General features: G+C 50.8%; 1 protein-coding gene across 1 annotated transcript in view; it reads left to right on the top strand.

The window, feature by feature from the left end:
* DTX2 (deltex 2, E3 ubiquitin ligase) overlaps positions 1-24,441 on the top strand; it is a 38,181-nt gene that overhangs the window by 9,486 nt on the left and 4,254 nt on the right. The window contains 5 exon segments of the mRNA XM_015408000.1: positions 2,235-2,293; positions 16,749-16,819; positions 17,536-17,694; positions 21,020-21,181; positions 23,576-23,665. Coding sequence (XP_015263486.1) covers positions 2,235-2,293; positions 16,749-16,819; positions 17,536-17,694; positions 21,020-21,181; positions 23,576-23,665 — 541 coding nt within the window.

Below are 24,441 nucleotides of genomic sequence, written 5' to 3'. Positions count from 1 at the left end.
CGCAGACACAAGGGTCCTAATGTCAGTCCCGGGCATTTCCAGTTGGCCTTGAAGAGCAGCCAGCAGTCAGGATAGCAGTGCTGCGAAGCTAGACGGATGCACAGGCGAACTAGATAATGAGGTAGCTTCGTAGGTGTAGCGATGGGTGTTTAAATAGATGGGGCTTTAAGAGTTTTGTGGCATCAGGGTGGTTTGGCCTGTGCAGGGAGGATATTATGACCTCACGCACAGCTCTCCCTCATTGGATTGGCTTCATTCAGGTGCAAGGACTTGAATGACAACCACGAGAGTGAGAGAGAGAGAGAGAGAGAAAACACCAGGCCTGAGAAATAACTAGGTTTGCCCAAATGGTCACCCCCATACAAGTCTCTGGTGTTAAGCGATGATGCTCTGTCTGTTGGCTGAGGAATGAGTGGAGAGGTTGCCGGTTCAGATCTCATCTCCACTTCAAACGAGCCACTGTCTCTTAGCCCTGTATCCGCAGTACAGTGATAATAGCTACCTTACTATGACATGCAAAAACCTTTAAACTCTAGAAGTACGATGATCAGGGCTATTTTTGGGCAGGAACGCACAGGAACGGAGTTCCGGCTGGCTTCAGAGTTGGCCACGCCCACTACAGCCAAAATCTCTACATGCGTGGCTACAGAGGGAAGGCCTGGAGAGCAACCCGCCAGCAACTCCGAGGCAGGTGGGCCAGGGGGGCCCCTGGAAGGATCAGGGAGGCATTTAAATGCCTCCCCGGGCCTTCCCCAGCCTGTCCAAGGGCCGGCATTCCCGGGCTCCCCGCAGCCGCGTGGCACCCAGGCAGGCCAAGGGAAGGCCGTTTAAACTGCCTTCCCTTCCCTTCCCTTCCCGGGCAAACCAAGGGAAGGCATGGGGTGTGGCCTAATATGCTAATGAGTTTCTGTCATTGGGTGTGGCCTATTATGCTAATGAGTGCCTGCTGGGCTTTTTCTACAAAAAACCCCCTGACTATGATGCATTGGTGGGTCCTTCATCAAGTCTTGTTTAACAGTCTGTCCCCCTCTTCAGGGTTTTTCTAATAGGTGAGCATGCTTTGAAGGTGATTCTAGTGTTTGGGAAAAGAGACGGTAAAAACTTAAGCCACAGTTGAGACCGTTTCAGGGCCGAGAGACAGCCCTGGACAGTTTCCTTCTTTGTGCCTAACAGAAGCGTGTGATCAGAAGTCTGTTAATTACTTCTGCATGGGCTTGCATACTTAGCCAGTTTGGTGTAGTGGTTAAGTGTGTGGACTCTAATCTGGGAGAACCGGGTTTGATTCCCCACTCCTCCACTTGCACCTGCTGGTGTGACCTTGGGTCAGTCACAAGCTCTGGCACTCCTGTCCTTGAAAAAGAGCAGTTTGTGTCAGAGTTCTCTCAGCCCCACCCACCTCACAGGGTGTCTGTTGTGGGGAGGGGAAGGGAAAGGAGTTTGTAAGCCGCTCTGAGACTCCAAGTGAAGGGCGGGGTATAAATCCAATCTCTTCTTCTTCTTCTTAACACTCACAGAATTCTGCCTCCAAGCAGAGATGATTCTGATGTTCATAATTAGAAGCACTCCAATGTTGCTACCTTGGTTCCCGAGCCGTGCCGTGCTTTGATCTCGGCTCTCTCCCGTGTCTCTCGCCCCAAGCTAGAAAGCTTGAGATGGTTCGCCCGTGCAGGCTGACCTGATTTCTTTCCTCGCTGGGTCTACGGTTATTGAAACGGAAAGCCTTTTAAATTTGGCATTTCTGCCCTAACAGCGCACAGAACGTTGGTCTGCACTGCAGAACCCCTGCAGAGCTGTGGACAGTGGCTCCGTTTCTCTCTGTAAAGAGTAGGTTTTGTGCACCAGCCAGGTCTGAAACAGGAAAATTGGGTTTGACTGGCATTTGTTCCTGCCAATTAGGCCAAAGACTGGGATGCAGACTGCGGTACGGGGCCCTGAAGTCCTGTTTCCTGAAAATCCATCTCGGTCGCTCTTAACAGTTTCTAGTCCTCATGGCAGCGACGCATGCTTGAAAGTGGGTGGCTGCTCAAGTCTCAGCTAGAGACATTCCGAAATAACTTTAACAGGGATCAGGGAGGTGGGGTTTTGTTGCCCTACACAGTCTTTTGCTCCACCTCCTGGCGTGCAGAACCAGAAGGAAATGTATGCTTGTTTCATTGGTTATCTATCGGGTTCTCTGCTGATGCTTTAACTATGTGTTTCAAAACCTAACACATTTTTGTGTGTGTCTTGTTCAGTGTGCCAAAACTACCTGTGAACGTGATGAGGCCCAGCAAATTGAGCCAAGCTCTGGCAGGTAATGTAGCATCTACAGTTCCTTCTTGTCTCCCCTTCCCCCCACCCTGACCTGGATAGCTCAGGATAGCCTGATCTCGTCAGACCTCGGAAGCTAAGCAGGGTCGGCCCAGGCTAGTACTTGGATGGGAGACCTCCAAGGACTACCAGAGGCATGACGCAGAGGCAGGCAATGGCAAAGCCACCTCTAAAACATCTCTTGCCTTAAAAAAAACAAGTCCAGCTCACCACCTAGTGGTGCACAACACTAAAAGCTAGAACGTCTGACTGCCAGACAGTTTTAGGATCTTCTGGCTATACTGCACACACAACTGCCATATGATTATTTTTATTCCCCTTCTCCCCCCCCCCAATGGCTTATATTGGTGCTTGGCTACTGTCCTCCGCTAGGCTGAGGTCTGGCCTGCAAGAAGTTACTACTTGGCCCCCATGCTCATGCCCTCTTGGGACAAAGGCAATGACTGCCACATTCCCCTGGATCCTGAATTCTACTGCTCTTTTGCCCCTGTATTTCCAGTGGCCCTCTTGCCATCATAGATGCGTTTCTTTCATTGTTATGCATCTAAAGCTGCGTTATAATACTGCTCCCTCTTGCACAGAACTCTGTGCTTTGATTGGCCGTGGCTTTCCAAGACCTTTGAATCCAATTTGCAGCTGGCATATCCAGCTTCGATGCTGCTGCCCTGTAAAATCACTGTTCCACCTTAGGCATGGCCATGTCTCTTGTGAAATGTATTAAATAGACCTATTGATCCAGTAGTTTTAAAACATGGATTTTTATTAGAAGAGCAAAAAGATACGTTATGTTTCTAGTAATCGCGCCAGGAGAGCGGAGCAGAAACAAGGTAACAGTGGTGATGAAACTCTATTAGAACATTTAATTAAAAGCTTTCCGTCAGCGTAAGCAGTTACTCTCTTTGACTTTTATCCCAGAGTACCACGCAGAGGCAGCAAACAGGCACCGGGCCAGTTCTTTCCGGCTGGAGGCACCCCCCAGTCAGTGGCCCACTGGAGGCGGCTGTCTGCGTCGGTTGCAGGAGCCAGCACTGAGCAGGCCCCGCTCATGCCCTTGCAAACAAATGATTTCAGAATAAAATTTTTTAAAGGGAAGCTGCTGCCTACACCATGGCATGATGGGGTTTCATCTGTTTATTTGGTTTAGTATGGTTTGCCTGGCCCTTTCCTCCACAGAACTCGGAGCAGCGACCGTGGTTGTCCCCCACCCATGAAGTAGGTTTAGTCCTAGTGTGCGTAGGCTTAGGTCCCTCCTCCCAGAAGGCTTCCTGGCAGAGAGGGGGGTTCGAACCTGGGTCTCTGAAATGGCTAGCCCAGTACATTAACCACTGCACCACGCTGGCAGTCTGGTCGTGGAATGTCAGATGACAGTGAAATGCAGTCCATTAGCAATATTTGGCCTGGAATCATCTGGCCGACTGTATAATCCTAACCTACCTACCGTGTCCTTCTCTGCTTTCTTTTTCCTCCAACACTCCCCCCCCCCAGCTCCCATTAACAGTCTTTCCTGTTTGTCTCTCCCCCCCCCTTTAACATTTCATTCCCCTTTTCTTTCCTTTCCTCTCTCTCCCCTGCTCACACACACTTCTTGCAGCTGCACTGGCTGCAAACTCAGCTTTCGGATATGCAGAGCCAGTTTGGTGTAGTGGTTAAGTGTGCGGACTCTAATCTGGGAGAACCGGGTTTGATTCCCTACTCCTCCACTTGAACCTGGCTGGATGACCATGGGCAAGCCATAGTTCTGACAAGAGCTGTTCTTGAAAAAGAGCAGTTTCTGTCACTCAGCCCCACCTACCTCAGAGGGTGTCTGTTGTGGGGAGGGGAAGGGGAAGGAGATTGTAAGCCGCTCTGAGACTCCCTTGGGTAGTGAAGGGCGGGGTATAAATCCAAGCTCTTCTTCTTCTGCATCCAGACAGGTGCCTCCCGGGTACTTTTCCACTAATGTCATTGGAGGCCTCCCCTCTACCAAGGCTTGAGGCCACCAGCCCCTGTAACGCAATTCGGCTTCTTAACTGCAGCATTGCCGGGGCGGTGTTATCACAGAATCATAGAGCTGGGAAGGGATCTTCAGGGTCATCGAGTCCAATCCCCTGCACAGTGCAGGAAATTCACAAATACCTCCCCCCACACCCCCAGTGGCCCTTGCTGTAAGCACAGAAGATGGCCAAAAAAAGGATCCCCGGGCAAACTGGCCTGGAGAAAAACTGCTTCCTGACCCCAAAGTGGCGATCAGCATTTCCCTGGGCGTGTAAGAAAGGGCCACGGCAACTAAGCACTGAGGCATCCCTTCCTGCCCTCCTTCTCATGATCTGTCCCAAGTTCAGAGAATCAGCATTGCTGTCAGATGGCCACGTAGCCTGTGCTTAAAACCCTCCAAAGAAGGAGAGCCCACCACCTCCCGAGGAAGCCTGTTCCACTGAGGAGCCGCTCTAACTGTCAGGAACTTCTTCCTAATGTCTAGCTAAAAACTCTTCTGATTTAATTTCAACTCGTTGGCTCTGATCCGACCTTCTGGGGCAACAGAAAACAACTCCACACCATCCTCTATTTGGAGATGGTTATCATACCTTTCGCAGGGCTCTTTTTGGGCAGGAACGCACAGGAACGGAGTTCCGGCTGGCTCCCGAGTTGGCCATGCCCAGCAGGAGCTCATTAGCATAATAGGCCACACCCAACAGCAGAAACTCATTAGGATTGGCTACATTAGGGGTGTGTGGCCTAACATGCAAAGGGTTCCTGCTACAAAAAAAGCCCTGGGTTTTGACAACAAACAAGGTAAACAGCATAAGAAGCAAAAGGTGGATGTGGCTGGATGACCACACTTCTGGCCTAATATGCTAATGAGCTGCTCTGTCAGGGTGTGTGGCCTAATATGCTAATGAGTTTCTGCTGTTGGGTGTGGCCTATTATGCTAATGAGTTCCTGCTGGGCTTTTTCGACGAAAAAAGCCCTGCCTTTCAGTATACTCCCTTACCTATGGCAGGAAGGTGAAAACAGTGCCTTTCCTTGCTGAGAAGCTCCCGAACAGCAAGGGTTCCCTGGAGAGTACCCTGGTCACCAGCCGCCACCACTGAGAAAATCTAGCCTGGCCTTCCAGCACAGCACTAAAGTAAAAACAATATAACTTACAACAACCAAGCTGGTAGCACCCGTAACACTCCTGCTTTAAAAGAGAATCTTAAAATTTGCCACCAGGAACAGCCGACCACTCTGGCCTGCCAGGCACATTAGCATAACCTTTTATTTTGTACCCTTCTGGATGTTGTTGGCAGCTGTTCATGGCATTGAAGCCTGACCCTGGCCCATAGTTACAGTGGGCTATTTTTTTGAGAAGAATCGGGGGCTGCATGCACACCCCCTGCTTCTTCTCAAAAGCATTTAAAGGGATCCTTTAAATGCATTTTGAGAAGAAGCAGGGGATGGCATGGGCCCCTCTCCCTCCTGCAAGATTTAAAGGGCCCTCCAGCTGATTGGTGGGCCACGTGCTCCCCACCGATCAGCCGAAGGGTCCTTTAAATCTTGCAGGAGGGGAGGGAGAGGGGTGACCACAGGCTGTCAGGTTTGGGGGCAGATTAGAGCTGACATAAAAATAATGGCCAGAAAAATTTTTTGCCCCACAAGGCACAGAATCCTGGCTACGGGCCTCTGTCCCGACCCTGCAAGTCCCAGAGTTCTTTGGTACCCCCCTCTGACTTACAGGATTTCAGCAGGCATTGTCCATAGGGAGTAGAAACTTGCCGCTGCAAAAAAGAAAAGAAAAGAAAGGAAGAAAGTTGAACCGTGTACCTAGTATTCAAATCCTGCACTCCCCAGAAGTGCAGCAAGCACACAATCTCCAAGGTATTCAGAAGGGACTCGACTTACTGTGGGAAATGCATGGCCAGCAACCAGACACCCTTCCACCAATGGTCAGGCCCAGCTGCTGGGGAGAGAGCCCGCAGAGAGAGCCCCCCCCCCCCGTCCCACCCAGCTTCCTGTTATCATTGGAGGCAGAGCAGGAAACTAGCCCGACGCCTCTTCATCGCCACCTGGACCAAACTCAAGATCAGAGAGGATCCCACTCAGAGGCACGTTTGGGATCAAAACATAACTCCCTTTTGGAGTCCCGTGATCTACTTCCAACTTTTAGCTGAAAACGGAATGCAATTACAGTACATAGATACCCTTGCAGGAAAGCAGAAACTAGGTGGCCATTGCTGGCTGATGCTTACCTAACTCCCCCCCCCCCCCAAAAAAAACCCATAGAACAAGCTGTGTTCTTACCAGAACATATCCTAGAATCTCTGCAGAAAGTGTTGGGTCCCGTTCTGTGGCATGTGGGAAAGTCGTCGCACAGTCGCAGACTGTGGGAGCCTCCCCAGAAGGAGCCGCAGAGACAAGATTCCACCGTAAGGAAGCAGCAGAAGGAAAAAGAACAAACACGCCGGCAGGGTGCCTGATAGGCACTCACCTCCCTATATATACATTGTATGTGGCCCTAGTTAGGAATGTAAAATGCTTGTAAACCGCCTCCGGGATTGAGCGGTATAGAAACTGAAAGTATAAATAAATAAATAAAATAAATGTGTTGGGGGATTTCTAGGCAGATGACTTGATCAGGATTCCTCAACGGAGAGATCGAGTGAACTCGGCAATGAAGCCATCACATATTGTTTCTCTCCTAACCTCCTGCCTTCTAAAGTCCAGCCCTCCCGGGGGGGGGGTCCCGTTTGTGTCTGCTTTCCCTCCCCCGACCCCAGTACGGTCCTCTAATCAACTTCTTTTTTGAGTCAAGGATTGATGGTTTTATTTTTTTTTTGCCTTGCAAAAACTGTTATGATGCAAATTTCTTTTCCCCCACCCTTTCCCCCCACCCTCCGCATGACTATCTCATGTCCCCTGTAGGCATGATGGCCTTTCTGATGTCAGTCCCCGGACTTCCTGTGCACCTCTCCCCAGCACCTCAGCCCGCCAGCTCCCATAGAGCCTCTAAAAAACGCAGCTCAGTTAAGGAAGGGAGGAAAACGCACACCAAAGGTAGCTCACTTGCTCGGATGCCGCGGAGAGTGGGGGGGGGATGTCTCCTTCCTCTGCCGCCCGCCTCCTCTTCCTTTCTGCATCCCACTTTCCTTCCTTCCCTTTTTACATTTTTTTTAACATCTGGCCTCTCTGGAAATGGTCCGATCGGATGGCTCAGGATGCAACCCGCCCCAAACACAAACGGCATTTCTTTTGCTGCAGAAAGCCGTGGAAAAATCCACACCCTCCGTATTGCCGCTGCTGCCTTTTGGCAGCCCAGCAAGAATCTGCATGCCTTCTAGCACCCCGAAAGGCAAGCTGCAGTCTCTGCAACCGAACCCCAATAGCCAGGGAGGGTTTCTATCCTGTAGGAAGGTGAGGCCACGTCATTAGGATGGGTGCAGACATGGCGTCCAACGTTTGGCGGCTTCCATCATCAAGAGCTTGAGGCTGTGGCTCTGACCTGGATAGCCCAGGACAGCCTGGTCTCATCATATCTCAGACACTGAGCAGGGTCAACTCTGGTTAGTACTTAGATGGGAGACCTGCTTGGAATACCAGACCCAGGAGGTAGGAACAGGCTTAGTCAGCCACTTGTTTGGTGTAGGGGTTAAGTGCGCGGACTCTGATCTGGGAGAACCGGGTTTGATTTCCCACTCCTCCGTTTGCACCTGCTGGATGACCTTGGGCAAGCCATAGTTCTGGCCAGGGCTATTTTTGGGCAGGAACGCACAGGAACGGAGTTCCGGCTGGCTCCCGAGTTGGCCACGCCCAGCCGGAACTCATTAGCATAATAGGCCACACCCAACAGCAGAAACTCATGAGGATTGGCTACATTAGGGGTGTGTGGCCTAACATGCAAAGGAGTTCCTGCTACAAAAAAGCCCTGGGTTTTGACAACAAACAAGGTAAACAGAATAAAACAAGCAAAAGGTGGTTGTGGCTGGATAACCACACTTCTGGTAACATGGGGGTGCGGCCTAATGTGCTAATGAGCTGTGCTGTCAGGGGTGTGGCCCAATATGCTAATGAGTTCCTGCTGTTGGGTGTGGCCTATTATGCTAATGAGTTCCTGCTGGGCTTTTTCTATAAAAAGAGCCCTGGTTCTGACGAGCTGTTCTTGAAAAAGAGTAGTTTCTGTCAGAGAGGGGAGGGGAAGGGAAAGGAGGTAATAAGCCGCTCTGAGACTCCCTTGGGTAGTGAAGGGTGGGGTATAAATCCAATCTCTTCTTCTTCTTGTCTGAATAGCTTCCAGGCCCCCAGTAGGGGTCAGTCACCAGAAGTCGCCATGACTTGCAGGTGCACACACACTCACACATATGAAAAATGCAAAAAAAATAGAGAGAGTCCAAGGCTGCTTTTGTTCTCAGACCCGCATCTTGAGTTCTGTTGCTCGGTCTCAGCTGGATGAACACAGTGTCAGGAGAGTATAACACTTGATCCTTAGTAGAGGCTGCGAGCTTCGCCTTCCTGTCCGGTAAAGAGTTTTGTCCTGACAAATGAAAGATGGTCAATGAAAGGTACCATTTTATTAACCAGAGTTTTTTGTTGGGGGGGGGGGAGTTGTGAAAGTCAAGATCAGCTACCGCAGGGGGTCCCCAACCTTTTTTGAGCCTGCAGGCACATTTGGAATTCTGACAGGGCTGGGTGGGCGCAAGAACAAAACGGCTGCCGCAGGAAGCGGAGCCAGCCACAAAATGGTGGCCACAGCTTAACTTCAGTAACACAGTGCAGTTCCTTGTCCTGTGGTTGCAGCTGCTCCCAAAGCAACCTTTTAAAATATCTGCACAGCCAATCAGAAGCCTTGCTCAGGAAAACTACCTGGCCCTGCCCACTTCTTTAAAACACTTTGGTGGGTGCCATGACCCCCCCAGGGGCACTACGTTGGGGACCCCTGAACTATAGGGTAGAAACCAGAAATTGTAATATCTAAACAAAGTTAAAAGAGTCTCATGGCTCCTTCAAGACCAACAAAGGTACAAGCTTTTGTGTGCAAGCACACTTCTTCTGATACAGCAGTGTATTGCTTGCACACAAAAGCTTATTATTCCTTCAATGGTCTTAAAAGTGCCACCGGACTCTAACTTTGTTCTGCAGCTTCCAACCAACACAGCTACCCACCTGGATCTATCATAATATCTAAGATACTGTCAAGCAAGATTCCCTCTAAGCTGCGGAGTCCTGTGAGCAAAAATCCTACTTTGTGAGCGACCGGCCTTAAAGTGGTGAGCCGGTGATTTGGCTGCTGCAGAAATTAGTTTGCTCTGGAGCCATCGTTCCTGAGATAAGGCAAAAAGCTGTGAGCCGGAGGCTGAAAAACTGTGAGCCAGCTCACCCTAACTCAGCTTAGAGGGAACACTGCTGTCAAGACCAATGCTCCCTCTAAGCTGTGGAGTCTTGTGAGCAAAAATTCCGCTTTGTGAGCTACTGGCGTTGTGAGCGAGCCGTTTGGCTCCTGCATACCTTCGTTTGCTCTGGAGCCGCCCTTCCTGAGCTGAGACAAAAATGTGTGAGCCAGAGGCTAAAACACTGTGAGCTAGCTCACACTCAGCTTAGAGGGGACACTGGTCAAGACTGACCCTGCCTTGGTGTGGTAACATAACCAAGCCACACCTGGGCTTGGTCTCAGAAACTCCCCGAGTAACTCACATACAATAAAACAAAAGCAGGCTTTATTGAAGAAATTCAAGAAAAAGGTTTAAAAAAACAAGGCACATAGTTCAGTGGTAGTAAAAATGAGGGAGAAAACAAGAAAGCGATCTAGCTACCTCTTACTGGAATCCTGACCCCCCCCCCCCAGCTGATTCTGGAAGCAGAGCCTTTGAGCATAATACAGATATCTTCTTGGTAGCACAGTGAGGAAAGGGTGTAAAGGCAAGAAGATGGAACAGCACTTCTTCTCACTAACCATTTTTATAGAAAACTGCAGGCCTTAACCCCCTGACCTCCTCAGCCAATCACTGGGCAGTATCCACGGGATCTTCCAGGTGAAAGCAAATTCCTCCCTCCTGTCCCAGATGAACTAAGTGAGCCTAATTAACAGGCCTGGCTGGATGACCTTGAGGAATATCTGCTAGCCTGTGGGGTGACCGGCACCTGCAGTAAATCAGAGAAGTGTGTAGAATAGTGGAGTTAACATCAAACATCTCTGAAGGTTCAGCCGAAACAGACTAGAAAGTTCCTGTCCTCTGGAAGACAGGCTGTTGGTGGGTGCTGTGACACCCACGGCCACCATGCTAGGGAACAGACTAGAAGATTCCTGTCTTGACAAATGCTAGCTAGATGGAGTTTGAATCTAACTTTATTGGCTGGTTCTCATGTCTGGGGGGGGGGTATATGGGGGTACTATGTGCCCCCCTGTCTGTGTTCGAATGATAATGCTAGCATGCAAGCCATGGAAAGAGCTCCTCCTGGCCAGATTGGGACGGGGCAGCCGCCTACCGCTCCGTCCTGTTGCTCACAGTAGTCAACTCCTTGCATCCCTGTAGCTCCCTGCGCCGGGCCCTTAGAAATCCCAAACCCTTGTTGTTACTCCTCCACCCTGATCATTCGGAGGCAGCGTGCCTCTGATTCCATTTATTCATCACAACTAATAGCCACTGATGGGGTCTTGTGATGAAATTGCAGAGGGGAAGCCATGTCAGTGGTTGGTCAGGTGAAACAGAAGTCCGGGGGCACCTCAAAAGCCAACAACATTTATTTCAGGCAGGAGCTTGCATGGATCGGAGTTTTGTTTCTTCCGAGCGTTATACACTCCCGTGCAAATTCACAGATGTGCATTGTTATACATGCGAAGAAGTGAGCTCTTGACTCTTGCACTGAAATAAGTGTTGTCGGTCTTCAATGGCTAGACTTCTGTTTTGCTTTGTGATGAAATAACGCTTCACATGAGTATCTGCGTAAGAATTTGCTGCTTTGCTCTGTGAACACCGGGATTTACACTCTTGAGTGCTCAGACAGGTAGTCTGTAGCCAGCTCTCAGAGATGCCAGCCTCCAGGTGGGACCTGGGGATCCCCTGGAATTGCAGGTCATCTCCAGACCACAGAGATCAGTTCCCCTGGAGGAAATGGATGCTTTGGAGGGTGGGCTCTGTGGCACTGGACCCCACTGGAGGTCCCTGTCCTCCCCAGGCTGCATCCGGTGCTCCCTCTAAGCTGTGGAGTCCTGAGAGCAAAAACTCTACTCAGTGAGCTGCCAGCATTAAAGTTGTGAGCAGGCGATTTGGCTGCTGCATAAATCAGTTTGCTCTGGAGCCCTCCTTCCTGAGCAAAGACAAAAACGTGTGGGCCGGGGGCTAAAAAACCTGTGAGCTAGCTCACACTAAGTCAGCTTAGAGGGAACACTGGCTGCATCCCCAAATCTCCAGGAGTTCCCCAGCCTGGACCTGGCAACTCTCTTGCTCCTCCCCCTTTTCTCAGTTTTTTCCGAATTCCAAGGTTGCAGAGTTTGGTGGTTGTGAAGCCAATTAGTATGCTAATAGAGGCAACCCAGTAACGGGGGGTGGGGGTGGGGGGGCTCCCTGCCTCCGGCTTCCAGCCTTTTCTTTCCCCTCCCTGGTGAAAACGGGGGCGTGGTTTCCGGGGGCCGGTGGGTAGAAGAAGCCCTCCCTGGAGGGACGCAGCCCTTAACTCAGAGAGGGGAGCCGTTCTCGAAGGGGAGGAGGAGGCATGCTTCCAGGGAGACTTCTGTTGGGAGTTCTAGGAGGCATGTTGAGAGACTTCGTGGGGACTCTGGAGGACACAGTGCTAGCACAGGATCTAGACAAGTGACCGGCCAGATGGAGAGAGAAGGTAATCCCCCCCCCCACGCAACATCCTGCATGGTATCAATAAGAACACAAGACTATCGACTCCTCCCCACTTTCCGCGTCCCATCATTTACCATCCACGGCATCATGCAGGGCTCTCTTTGCACCGGCACCTCCTCCAGAAGTCTGGGAATCCTGCCTGTCGTGGGGCTTACCTACCTCTCGCGGCGCTTGCACAATGGCTGGCTGGACTGCCCTGGGCCAGTTTTTTGGGTTTTTTTAAGTGCTTGGCTATGCGTTTCCAGATCTTTTTGGGTTTTCCTTTAGGGCTGCTGTTAGGAGCTTGGTCGGGGCTTCTGCCTTCACTTTGAGGACCTGGTTTTTAGTGTCTTTGGAATCTGGCTTGTGGCTGGCTGGCTCAAGGAAGGAAGGAAGGAGGGGGAGTGCTGTGTCTCGGGTTGCCAGCTTCCAGGTGGCATAGGGAGACCTCCCGTTATTACAGTGGGGGGGTTGTAATTATTTCTTTTATTTTTTCAAAACAAGCAGTAACAATCTATTGCCAATAACAAAGATAGGTAAAGGTAAAGGCTCCCTTGCTCGAAAGCCAGTCGAGTCCGACTCTAGGGTTGCGGTGCTCATCTCCGTTTCAAAGCCGAAGAGCCAGCGCTGTCCGAAGACGTTTCTGTGGTCATGTGGCCAGCATGACTAAACACCAAGGCGCACGGAACGCTGTTACCTTCCCACCAAAGTGGTACCTATTTATCTACTTGCAATGTCTTGCTTTTGAACTGCTAGGTTGGCAGGAGCTGGAACTAGAGATGGGAGCTCACTCCATCATGCGGCACACTCGGGTCTTGAACTGCTGAACTACTGACCTTCCACAGCCTGCAGTTCAGCGTCTTAACCACTTGAGCCACCGCAGCTCAAAGATACATGAACATAAAAGTGCGTCTCATTAAAACTTGAAAACCAAGTCAAAATTATTGTAAAACTTAACATTTCAACAGAAAGATCTTCTATGATACATAAGGTTATTGTTCTGCAGATTATTACAGTTGATCTCCAGGTGGCCGAGATCAGTTTCCCTGGAGAAAACGGTTGCTTTGGAGAGTGGTGTCAGAGTCCCACGGCAATCAGTTCTCCGCCCTTCCTTTCCAAAGAGTAGACTCTCTTTACTCTTTGGAAAGAAAGTGTGGAGAATCGATCGCTGTGGGACACTGAGACAGAGTGGTCAGAACTGATCTTAAGGCGGGAGAGGTGGCAGACGTACAGAGTTCAAAAGGGGCCCTCCTGATGGATCCAGGCCAATCAGCAAAGAAAGGCAAGCGCGCCGAAAATAACGGGTGCCCATACCAAGTCTGCGAAAACGCCAAGGTCAGTAGAGCAGGCTACATGATAAGGCACTGAGAGAGAAGTGAAGGATAACATTCCAGCAAATTAAGACGGTCAGGAACAGCCTCATCCTTCCCCCCCCCTTCCGCAATGGCAGCATAGCTGACAGGTGGACTCTATGGCATTATACCCTGCTGAGGTCCCTCCCCAGCATCCAACCCCCCCAAATCTCCAGGTATCTCCCAACTCAGAGCTGGCAACACACTGTCTTAACATTCTCATGGTGGGCAGCCAAGGACCAGTCCCAGGGCCAGCTACAACGCAGAGTTCTGCTAACCCAGGGGAGCCCACAGATTTGCAGGGGGGTGGGGAATGTTCTTTCTTTAAAAAAATGGGTGGATGGGGAGAACCCCCTCATATATTAAGGGCTATATCCGTGCACGCACCTACATTGAAAAAAATACAAAATTCAGGGACAGGTGGGAGTGGGGAGGGTGGATCTGGATTCCCAACCTGAATTTTGGCACCCCCTGCAGATGGCCAGGGAGGACCTGGCAACCAGTGTTCCCTCTAAGCCGAGTCAGTGTGAGCTAGCTCAGTTTTTTAGCCTCCAGCTCACACATTTTTGCCTTAGCTCAGGAAGGAGGGCTCCAGAGCAGACTCTGCAGCAGCCAAATCGCTCGTTTACAGCTTTAATGCCGGTAGCTCACAAAGTAGAAATTTTGCTCACGAAGGCTCCACAGCTTAGAGGGAGCATCGCACCTCTCTTGCTCTCCCCGCTTCCTCAGTGCCTTCTGGATTCCAGGCTGCAGAGTCTGGTGGCTGTAAAGCCATTAGGATGCTAACAGAGGCCTCCCTGCCTCAAGAGTCCAGCCTTTTCTTTCCCTTCCCTGGTGAAAATGGGGGAGTGGGTTTTTTTTGGGGGGGGGGAGCGTGGGTCGAAGAAGCCCTCAGCCAGGGCTTTTTTGGAATTCATTGGGATTCCCTTCCCAGACCAGTTCTCCCAGGTCCTCTTCCTAGGTCCTCTTCCTAGGTACTTCCTCTTCTTAGGTACTCAGGACATTGCCCCTGTTTGTAAGTTCAAACTCTCCCCCCCCCCCCCTGCAGAGGAACTCTGTTATTCCAGCCACACGGGGGAAGCAGCGCATCGCCTTGCTTCCCCTTTTGTGATCTCGCTTCTTGTGGGAGTGCCCAGCTTATACGGCACCTGCCCGGCTATGGGGCCAACCCCAGCAGGAGAGTTACGAATGCAGGCACAGAGGTTTTGGTTAAGCTGCGATTAACATCACAGCTTCTGTCGTGTTCCAGCCTTGCTGGCACTCTGCTGCATCCGCAAGCCGTGTGGTTTGTTTGTGAAACTCCCGCCGTTGCGTCGCTCGTTTTCTTCACGTGGAGAGCAAGTTTTGAGGCCAGCAGCACCTTGAAGACCAACATGATTTCCAGGGCTATCAGCTTCCAGAAGCTCCCTTCGTCACCTCGGAGGTAGGGAGCTTTGACTCTTAAAAGCTTCTGCCTTGGAAATCTTGCTGGTCTTTATTGAATTCGTTTGTACCCGGCTTTCCTCCCCAGCGGGGAGCCAGAGTGGCTTACATTGCTCTCCTCTCCTCCATTTTCTCCTCACACCAACCCTGCAAAGTAGGTTAGGCTGAGAGCGTTTCTCTAAGGTATGGCTGGACTCGAAACTTGCTCTTCGACTGCAAACCAAGGCAGCCACCTGCCTGGAACTCTCTTCACGTGGTGACAGGTTTGCTTAGAGGTCGTCGCAGATATAGAATCTCCTCTGGCCTGCCCCCGAGACCCCGTCGTGCACATTTTCTTTTTCTTTGAGGGCCAGTTTGGTGTAGTGGGTAGGAGGGCAGGCTCTAATCTGGGAGGACCGGGTTTGATTCCCCACTCCTTCACATGCAGCTGCTGGTGTGACCTTGGGTGAGTCATACGTTCTTTCAGAGCTGTTCTCTCAAGGGCAGTTCTCAAGAGAGTTCTCTCAGCCCCACCTACCTCACAGGTTGTCTGTTGTGGGGACGGGAAAGGGGATTGTGAGCCGCTCTGAGACTCCTTTGGGTAATGAAGGGCAGGGCATAAATCCAATCTCCTCCTCTTCTTTTACATGAGGAGCTGGCTTCTTGGTGCCCTCCAATGTTCCCTCTAAGCTGTGGAGTCTCATGAGCAAAAATTCTACTGTGTGAGCTACTGCCATTAAAGTTGTGAGGAAGCCATTTGGCTCCTGCATTAATTAGTTTGCTCTGGAGCCATCCTTCCTGAGCTGAGACAAAAATAAGTGAGCTGGAGGATAAAAATCTGAGCTAGCTCACTCTAACTCAGCTTAGAGGGAACACTGGTGCCCGCCCCTTCTTATCTCACGCTCCCGGCCCCCGAATGGCCTGTGGGTATCATGGCGAGCCACAGCCTCTGAGGAGGCTGCGGAGCTATCTGTGCGCTGGCAGAGGCCAGTCTCCTCCCCAGGGGACAGTGACAAGTCCTGCTGTGCACCCGAGGGTTTAGCCAAACAACTGGGTGGTTGTGCGTTTTGTGCATTTCAGTCTTTATTTTTTTGTGTGTGTTTTTTTTTTTTGGGGGGGGGGGGTTCAGTTATATTTGTACTAAAACATCCAAGTCCCTGCTTGGTGTCCCCGCTGTGGCCTACCTCTCCCGGCTTCCTCTGCAATAGCTCAGCAAACCCGTCCTGCGTTAGCTGAGGAGCTCAGACTCTGCGCAGGCAAGAGGATAAGGCTGTAGAGATGGGGGGGAGATGGGAGGAATTGTGCTTTTGAATGCTCCCCCGTCCCGTGTGGACTATTCCTTGCCGCTAAAAAAAAGGCCTAGCTTGGCAGGGAAAGGACTGGGCAAGAGCGCTTCTCCATGATGTGCTAGTTCTTTAATTGCGGGGGGGGGGGCTGTACAGACAGCCGGTATTGCCAAATGGCAGCCTTCCTCCCCACCTTCAGAAGCAATGCAGTCCAAATGTTGACCCCGACCCCCTTCAGGCTCTGTTTGGAGGAGAGGTTCCCCGTCGCCCCGCTTTGGCCTAGCTTCTGTTCCAAAGCGGCCCCATCCCTTGGCCTCCTTTCTCACCCTTTCTGGCCTCACATTTCTCTCTTCTTCAAGCAGGAGACGCAACTAACCACTTCGCAATGCTGCTCTTGCCCTTATGCACGAAGCGCCCTAACCATCACTGAGTTTAGCCCAGCGCCGACCAATCGGAAACAGCCTCTCTCCGGTTTTTAACTTTCTTGCAGCTTCTAATCCTTCCTCCTGCCTGCCCTTCCTCCTCCGGCCGCTGCTTCCTCCAGCCTCTCGTTCCGACTGCGCCTCATCATCCGCTGACTCTCCTTCTGGTCTCCCTCTCTTTGGTTTTCCGTTCAGGTGCCTCCAGCAGCCCTGAAGAGGTGGTGAAGAAGTACTTGGAGGAGCTGAAGGCACCCCCTGCTGATGAGGTAAGGGGAGGCAGAACTCCTTGGTCTCCCTTGGGCGGGGCCGTGGCCCGGCAGGGGAATATCTGCTTTGCATGCAGGAAGCCCCAGGTTTGATTCCTGGCCTGTCTAGTGAAGGGATCTCAAATAGCAGGTGTTAAGAAGACAGTTCAATGCTTGGAGAGCTTCTGTAGGAGGTGGCAAGACTGCATGGACCAATGGTCAGGCTTGGCCTAAGGCAGGTTCATATACGTAGGTTATTAAAAAGACTCGCCCTTCCATTAGGGAAGAGCTGGGACTTTAAGACCTGTGACATCACTGCACAGGGTAAGTCATGGCATGTATGAAGTGGGCAAAGTGCTTATGGGAGAGCTTGTGGAGTTCTGGCCCTGCTGGTGGATCTCCTGGAGAGCCAGTTTGGTGTAGTGGTTAAGTGTGCGGACTCTAATCTGGGAGAACCGGGTTTGATTCCCCACTCCTCCACTTGCACCTGGCTGGATGACCTTGGGCAAGCCGTAGCTCTGATAAGAGCTGTCCTTGAAAAAGAGCAGTTCCTGTCAAGAACTCTCTCAGCCCCACCTGCCTCACAGGGTGTCTGTTGTGGGGAGGGGAGGGGAAAGGAGTTTCTAAGCCGCTCTGAGACACCTTTGGGTAGTGAAGGGCGGGGTATAAATCCAATCTCTTTTCTTCTTCTTCTGGTGACACCATCACGATCTCTCTTGCTTTCCATTTCCCCCCAGGACTGCATCATCTGCATGGAAAAACTGGCCGCGCCTTCGGGCTACAGCGACGTGGGCCACTGCAAGACAATCAAGCCCGAGAGCGTGGGGAGACTCGCCAAGTGTGGCCATGCCTTCCACCTGCTTTGCCTGCTAGCCATGTACACCAGCGGGAACAAGGTATGGCGCAGCCCAGCGCGTGGCTGCCGGAGTCTTAGCCGTGGCTGGGTCTGGCAGTCCGTCCCTATTTGGGCAAATTGATCGAGAGGGCGGTGGCGACACAGTTGCAGGGCTTCCTAGATGACACTTCCGCCCTCGACCCATTCCAGTCCGGCTTTCGCCCTGGGCATGGAACAGAGACTGTACTGGTTGCCCTTACTGATGACCTCCGGAGACATCTGGATCGAGGCGGTGTGGCGGCACTGTTGTTGCTCGACCTGTCGGCCGCATTTGATATGGTCGACCACCAGTTGCTTGCCCACCGCCTTGCCGACGTGGGGATTCAGGGGCTTGCCCTTCAATGGCTTGTCTCTTTCCTCCAAGGTCGGGGACAGAGGGTGGAATTAGGGGAGCAGCGGTCCCGGAGGCACCCGCTTGAATGCGGGGTGCCTCAGGGGGCAGTTCTCTCCCCTATGCTCTTTAATATCTATATGCGCCCCCTCGCCCAGATTGTCCGGAGGTATGGGCTTGGGTGTCATCAATATGCAGATGACACCCAGCTCTATCTGATGTTGGGCGGCCAGTCGGACTCTGATCCAGAAGATCTACACCAGGTGCTGCAGGCCGTGTCTGGATGGCTCAGGCTGAATCGGCTGAAGCTGAACCCGGCGAAGACGGAAGTCCTGTGTCTGGGTCGGAACGGGATGGGATTGGGGCTCCCGCTCCCAGCCTTCGACGGGGCGCCTTTGGTGCCAGCTTCGGAGGTTAGGAGTTTGGGAGTGCTCCTGGACTCCACCTTAACGATGGAGGCCCAGGTGGCAGCCACTGCCAAGGCAGCTTTTTACCATCTTCGGCTGGTGCGGCAGTTGGTTCCCTTTCTCAGCCGCGAAGACCTAGCCACAGTGATCCCAGCCTGTGCTGAAAGCGCTGCACTGGCTGCCTATAGCATTCCGGATTCGCTTCAAGGTGCTGGTGCTTACCTTTAAAGCCCTACATGGCCAGGGACCGGCATACCTGAGGGACCGCCTTTCCCCGCACAGGTCCCAGAGAGCACTACGGTCGGGGTCGCAACATCGCCTGGCGACCCCGGGCCCGAAAGAGGCCAGGCTTGCTGCCACGAGGGCCAGGTCCTTTTCGGTGGCGGCTCCTATCTGGTGGAATGAGCTCCCGGAAGAGATCAGGGCCCTGCGGGACCTGTTACAGTTCCGCAGGGCCTGCAAGACGGAGCTCTTCCGCCAGGCTTTTGAATAGGAGCCGCCGCCGCTACCACTACCATCAATGAGGGCCAGGATTGCAGCACCGCTGCCGGAGGCTGAGTGGCCAAGGTACATCAGGGGGCCACATCATCCTCCCTTGCCCCAAGGGCAGGTGCAATATGGAGAGAGGTGTTTGTCACGCGGGATCCTTGGGCGCTTGCCCATTGTATTAAAGTGTCTTAAAATGTTTTATTGTGTTTTTATCGCACTGTGTGCCATGTTGTGTGTTATGGTGCTGTAATGCACCTCATACTGTAAGCCGCCCTGAGCCTGCGTGCGGGGAGGGCGGGGTATAAATAAAATTAAATAAATAAATAAATAAAAGAGCTTTAAACGTTTTGTTCGGTTAACGGCTGGGTAGTACTCTCGGCCCAGAGTAGTTGCCAGTGGTGACCCAGAGTTTTAATTCTGGCAGTGGCCCGTCACATGCTGTCGGACTACCTCACAGGGTTGTTGCGAGGATAGAATGGTGGAGAGGAGAATGCTGTGAGTGAGCCACTTTGAGTCCCCAGTGGGCAAAAAGGTGGGGTATAGATGAATGCACATAACCCCGGGCATGTGATTGGAGGAAGCTGAGAGGTGGACAGTAAGTAGGGTTACCGGCTCTGGGTTGGGGAATTCCTGGAGATTTGGGGGTGGAAACTGGGCAGGGCAGAGTTTGGGGAAGGAAGGATGCTCCAAAGGGATATAATGCCATCAGCCCTTTCAGAACACAGATGCTCCATGCCCCAGAAACCAAAGCCTTTGGCAAAAACTGCCACGTATTCTGTGTCCGTGTGTTTGTTGCTGCCCATCATTCATTCGTTTAGAGTCATAGAGTTGGAAGGGGCCATAGAGACCATCTAGTCCAACCCCCTGCCCAATGCAGGACCAGCCTAAAGCATCTCTGGCAAATATTCGTCCAGCCTCTTCTTGAAAGCTGTCAGTGAAGGGGAGCCAACCGCCTCCCTAAGCGGCTGATTCCACCTTTGAAGCACTCTGACCGTGAAAACCTTTTCCTGATAGCCAGCCAATACCTTTCTGCATGTAATTTAAACCCGTTGCTTCAGGTCCTATCCTCTCCTGCCAACTGGAACAGCTCCTTGCCCTCCTCCCAATGACAGCCTTTCAAATATTTAAAGAGAGCAATCATGTCCCCCCTCAATCTCCTCTTCTCCAAACTAAACATTCCCAAGGCCTATAGCCTTTCCAGACCCCTGATGATCCTCATTGCTGTCTTTTGCACCTTTTCGATTTTGTCCACATCCTTTTTGAAGTGAGGCCTCCAGAACTGCACACAGTACTCCAGGTACGGCCTGACCAAGGCAGTATACAGAGGGGCTATGACCTCCTGCGATTTCGATGCTATGGCCCTTTTAATACAACCCAAGACTGAATTTGCCTTTTAATTCATTTATACCCCAGTTTTCTGTCTGATGGGAACCCAAAGTGGTCTACAACATTCTCCTCTTCTACATGTTATTCTCACAACAGCACTGTGAAGTAGGTTAAAGGATGTGTGTTGTTGTTGTTGTTGTTATTGTATGGCGTTGTGTGTAGTGTAAATACACAAGAGGGATTACAGTATGCATATAGACAACGGTATCGACAAATATTGTATTATGAGATTCTGTTATGTTATTCTATGTATCATATATTTACATGATTTTTTTATTAATAGATAACTTATGTTGAAATAATTTTGCATTTTATTACAGAGCATTTGTCAATACTGTCTGGTTGGCAGAAGTTCTAGCTCTTTTTTAGCATTGTGCACCACTAGGTGGCGAGCTAGACTTGTTTTTAAGGCAAGAGATGTATCAGAGGTGGTTTGCCATCACCTGCCTCTGCGTCACGACCCTGGCATTCCTTGGAGGTCGCCCTTCCAGATACTAGCCAAGGCTGACCCTCCTTAGCTTCCGAGATCTGACGAGACCAGGTTAGCCTGGGTGGCCCGGGTCAGAGGGGAGATGTGAACGTGGGACTTCCAGACCCTAGTCTGGCGCTCCAGCCACTCCACCACACTGGTATTCATCATGGAGACAAAAGGCAGACCTTGCAGATGCTTTGCCGAACAGAGTCTTGACCTTACGTCTGGTTTTCCCCTTCAGGACGGCAGCCTTCAGTGCCCGTCTTGTAAGGCCATCTACGGTGAGAAGACGGGCACTCAACCCAGCGGGAGGATGGACGTTTCCAAACTCCCAGGCTCCCTCCCAGGCCACGAGGACTGCGGTTCCATACAGATCACATACCACATCAGCAAAGGCGTTCAGGTACGGACGGGAGTGCGTGGCCAATAAAAGGATCCTCTTTGGGGGCGTGGCACCCTACCCTGTGGGCAACGACAATAAAGAATCTTATGCAGCAGAATAAAACCCAGAAGCCCCCCCCCCCCCCGGGCCAGTGTTCCCTCTAAGCTGAGTTTGTGTGAGCTAGCTCACAGTTCTTTAGCCTCCTGCTCACACATTTTTGTCTTAGCTCAGGAAGGGATGGCTCCAGAATAAACGAATGTATGCAGTAGCCAAATCACTTGCTCATGACTTTCATGCCAGTAGCTCACAAAGTAGAACTTTTACTCACAAGACTTCACAGCTTAGAGGGAACATTGCCCCCAGCATTAGGAAAACTCTCCTGTCAGTGTCTCCACGCACAGGGGTGCACGTGGAGGCCAATGAGCTGGCATGCAAAGGGACTGTGCAAGAGGGCGGCCTTCCTTGCCTGGCAGAAGGGCAGGTATTTTACCAGCAGTGGGAAGAGTATCATGCAGTCACAGAAGCTGCTTTACATCGAGTATACTCTGTGCTGTAATAAACCCGTCGTCCTCAGTCACCAGCTAGTTTTGGGGGCCCCGATTCAAAGTGCCCGGGGCACTTTCTCCCAGATGACCCGACACTGACGGCACCCTCCCCTCCCACATGTGACAACGAGGCTCTGCTCAGGAGCTGTGGCTGGCTTCTCACTTCAGTGCACACTTGCGACGGAGGCCGGTCTGTGTCCCCTTCCAGCCTTCTTTTGGGAATTATTCTGTAGTGTCACTTTATAGGAGCATCAGGAGGGATAGGTCCCTGTCCCTAAGTGCTTCCAATCTAAAATTTGACCGGCGGGGGGCAGAGAAGGGGGTGGGGTGAGGGTACGCAGTGGAAGAGTTTGCACTCGTTCCCATTACATAGGCTTAGTATCCAGCAGAAAAGGGGGGGCCCTAAAGGGCCACGTATAAAAGCATTTTTATTCCATAAGAACATGAGAGAAGCCAATGTTGGATCAGGCCAGTGGCCCATCCAGTCCAACACTCTGTATCACACAGTGGCCAGAAATACCAGGTGCCGTCAGGAGGTCCACCAGTGGGGCCAGGACACTAGGCGCCCTCCCACTGTTGCCCCCCCCTCCAGCACCAAGAATACAGTGCATCACTTGCCCCACTAGGCATTTGCTCACTAGTCATGTTTTGCAACAGCATGATTTTATCTTCATCTGGAGCTTTTTTAAAAAAACATTTTTAATTAGTTTTTTCCCTTTAAAACTTTTACAACGCATATTTTTCATCTTCTTACAATTTCCTCCCCTTCCCTTTCCTCCCTCCTCCCCTCCCTATCTTCGTGTTGTCCTTAGTCTTTTGACCCCAGCCATGGGCACAAAGTCTGAATCTTTCCACTGAATGTCTTTTCTTCCTTCCTTTGATATCCAGTCAAAATAGGTCTTCCATCTATTCCGAACTTCTGCAGATTTCCCTTCCCATGTTGTCTCCTTGCGTAGAGTTGCAAACTTGTAATGATGTCTGACTGTATAAAATCAAACAAATAGTTGTGCCAGATTTCAACTGTCCATTTAATTTTTATCTTTCCAACCCAAAGCTATAACTGCTTTACCCGCCGATATCATAGCCTTAACTATGGTTTGATCCTTCTTATCCAATATCGGGCTTCCCATTGTACTTTCCTTATAGCTTTAATAATTTCTGCCCAGAATGCCTTTGCTTCTCTGCATTCCCACCACATATGTGCAAACCAGCCTTTAGATTGTCTACAATGCCAGCAAAGGGAGCTTAATCCTGGAATCATGTTAGCTAATTGGGCTGGTGTCTTGTACCATTTTGTGAGAAATGTATATTCAAGTTCTTTAAATTTAATTACTTTAATTTCGTCTATTCCTTTCGTGATTTTTTCTGCCATCCTCTCTACTCCACACTTTTTGTAGATACTCTATTATTTTATCTTTATTTAATATCATCTTTTTATAAATTTTCCCTACTACACCTCGTTTCTTCTTAGTCATTTCTTTATATATTTCTTCCATTGGTTCGTCTGTCCATTTCTTTTTCATTAATCTTCTTTACTGCCTTATAAAGACCTGCATCTGGAGCTTTTAATCCATGTTGAAAGGTGATCTAGAATCGTGACTGATAAAGTCAACTTTTAAACTGCGGTACCTGTGGCGACGCTCCGAAGCTGAAGCCGAACGTTTTGCAGGAGGGGGCTCTTGGTTTGCCTTTAAGCAGCCAAGTTTGACAAAGGGTTCGTGTTTGTCTTAGATCAGCATTACTTTTTGTCAATTTCTTTTGTAATAGTCTGTGGGGGGATCAACTCTGTCATCTCAGACACTTTTCCGTGCAGTGTTTTCAAGCGAGTTGGTCTGCACTCATGGGAACTCTCTGCCTTTCTCTGTTTCAGGGTCCGGAGCATCCTAACCCAGGCATGCCGTACTCAGCAAGGGGCTTCCCACGTTACTGCTACCTGCCCGACAACGCCAAGGGGAGAAAGGTACACAAGCGCTGAATCCTGGGTACTTGGTCTATCTGCGGCACTCATACCGTTCAGCACGGGCGAGGGAATTAAGAGCAGAAGGGAGAGAAGGCTTTACATCTGTCAAGGAGTCCAAAGTTGAACCCTGCGGGTTCCCAGGGCTGTTGTGCAGAAGTAACCAAGCTTCTCTTTGTTTTATTTTCTGAAATTATATGAAGTTTTATTTAATTTAAGTTTTGTTTAATTTCTATCAGAACAAAAGATTTATTCTACAGGCAACACAATGCTCTAAAATCATACAACAACAAAACAAGAAATCTAGCTTAACGATCTAACACATTTCCAAGACCTGTGTTAGATGGCACCGACTTTGAGTCCAGGAGTCAAAGGCCACAGGTGATGCATTCTCTACGTTGCTACCCGTTGCAATATAAGCATATCATAGTCCAGGCCTTCAGCCCATCAGAATCCAAGCAAGTCTCTTTTTTCCAGGCTCTTAGCGCAATTATAATTTCTTGGCCAAGCAGTGTCAGGTGATGATGACACCCAGTCAGGACATGTTCTTGCTGGAACCTTCTAGAAAATTACCTCACCACTCTTGACCTCCCTCCTCCCATCCTGTGGGCCACAGGTTCTCATAAGAAAATTACCACATTTCCAGCTCTGGCCTTGAAGCTGGTGAGGGCTGTGTAGGCCAAGAGACCAGTTAGTAACACCTGTGGTCCATGGGGTCACAAAGAGTCGGACTCAACTGTGCGACTGAACAACAGCAACAAGTAGGACGGAACAAGCCC

The sequence above is a fragment of the Gekko japonicus genome, unplaced genomic scaffold, assembly GCF_001447785.1.
Source record: "Gekko japonicus isolate JY-2015 unplaced genomic scaffold, Gekko_japonicus_V1.1 scaffold1, whole genome shotgun sequence".
In the NCBI taxonomy this organism is placed as follows: domain Eukaryota; kingdom Metazoa; phylum Chordata; class Lepidosauria; order Squamata; family Gekkonidae; genus Gekko; species Gekko japonicus.
The sequence above is the reverse complement of the archived record's forward strand: the minus strand, read 5'-3'. Positions and strand labels throughout refer to the sequence as shown.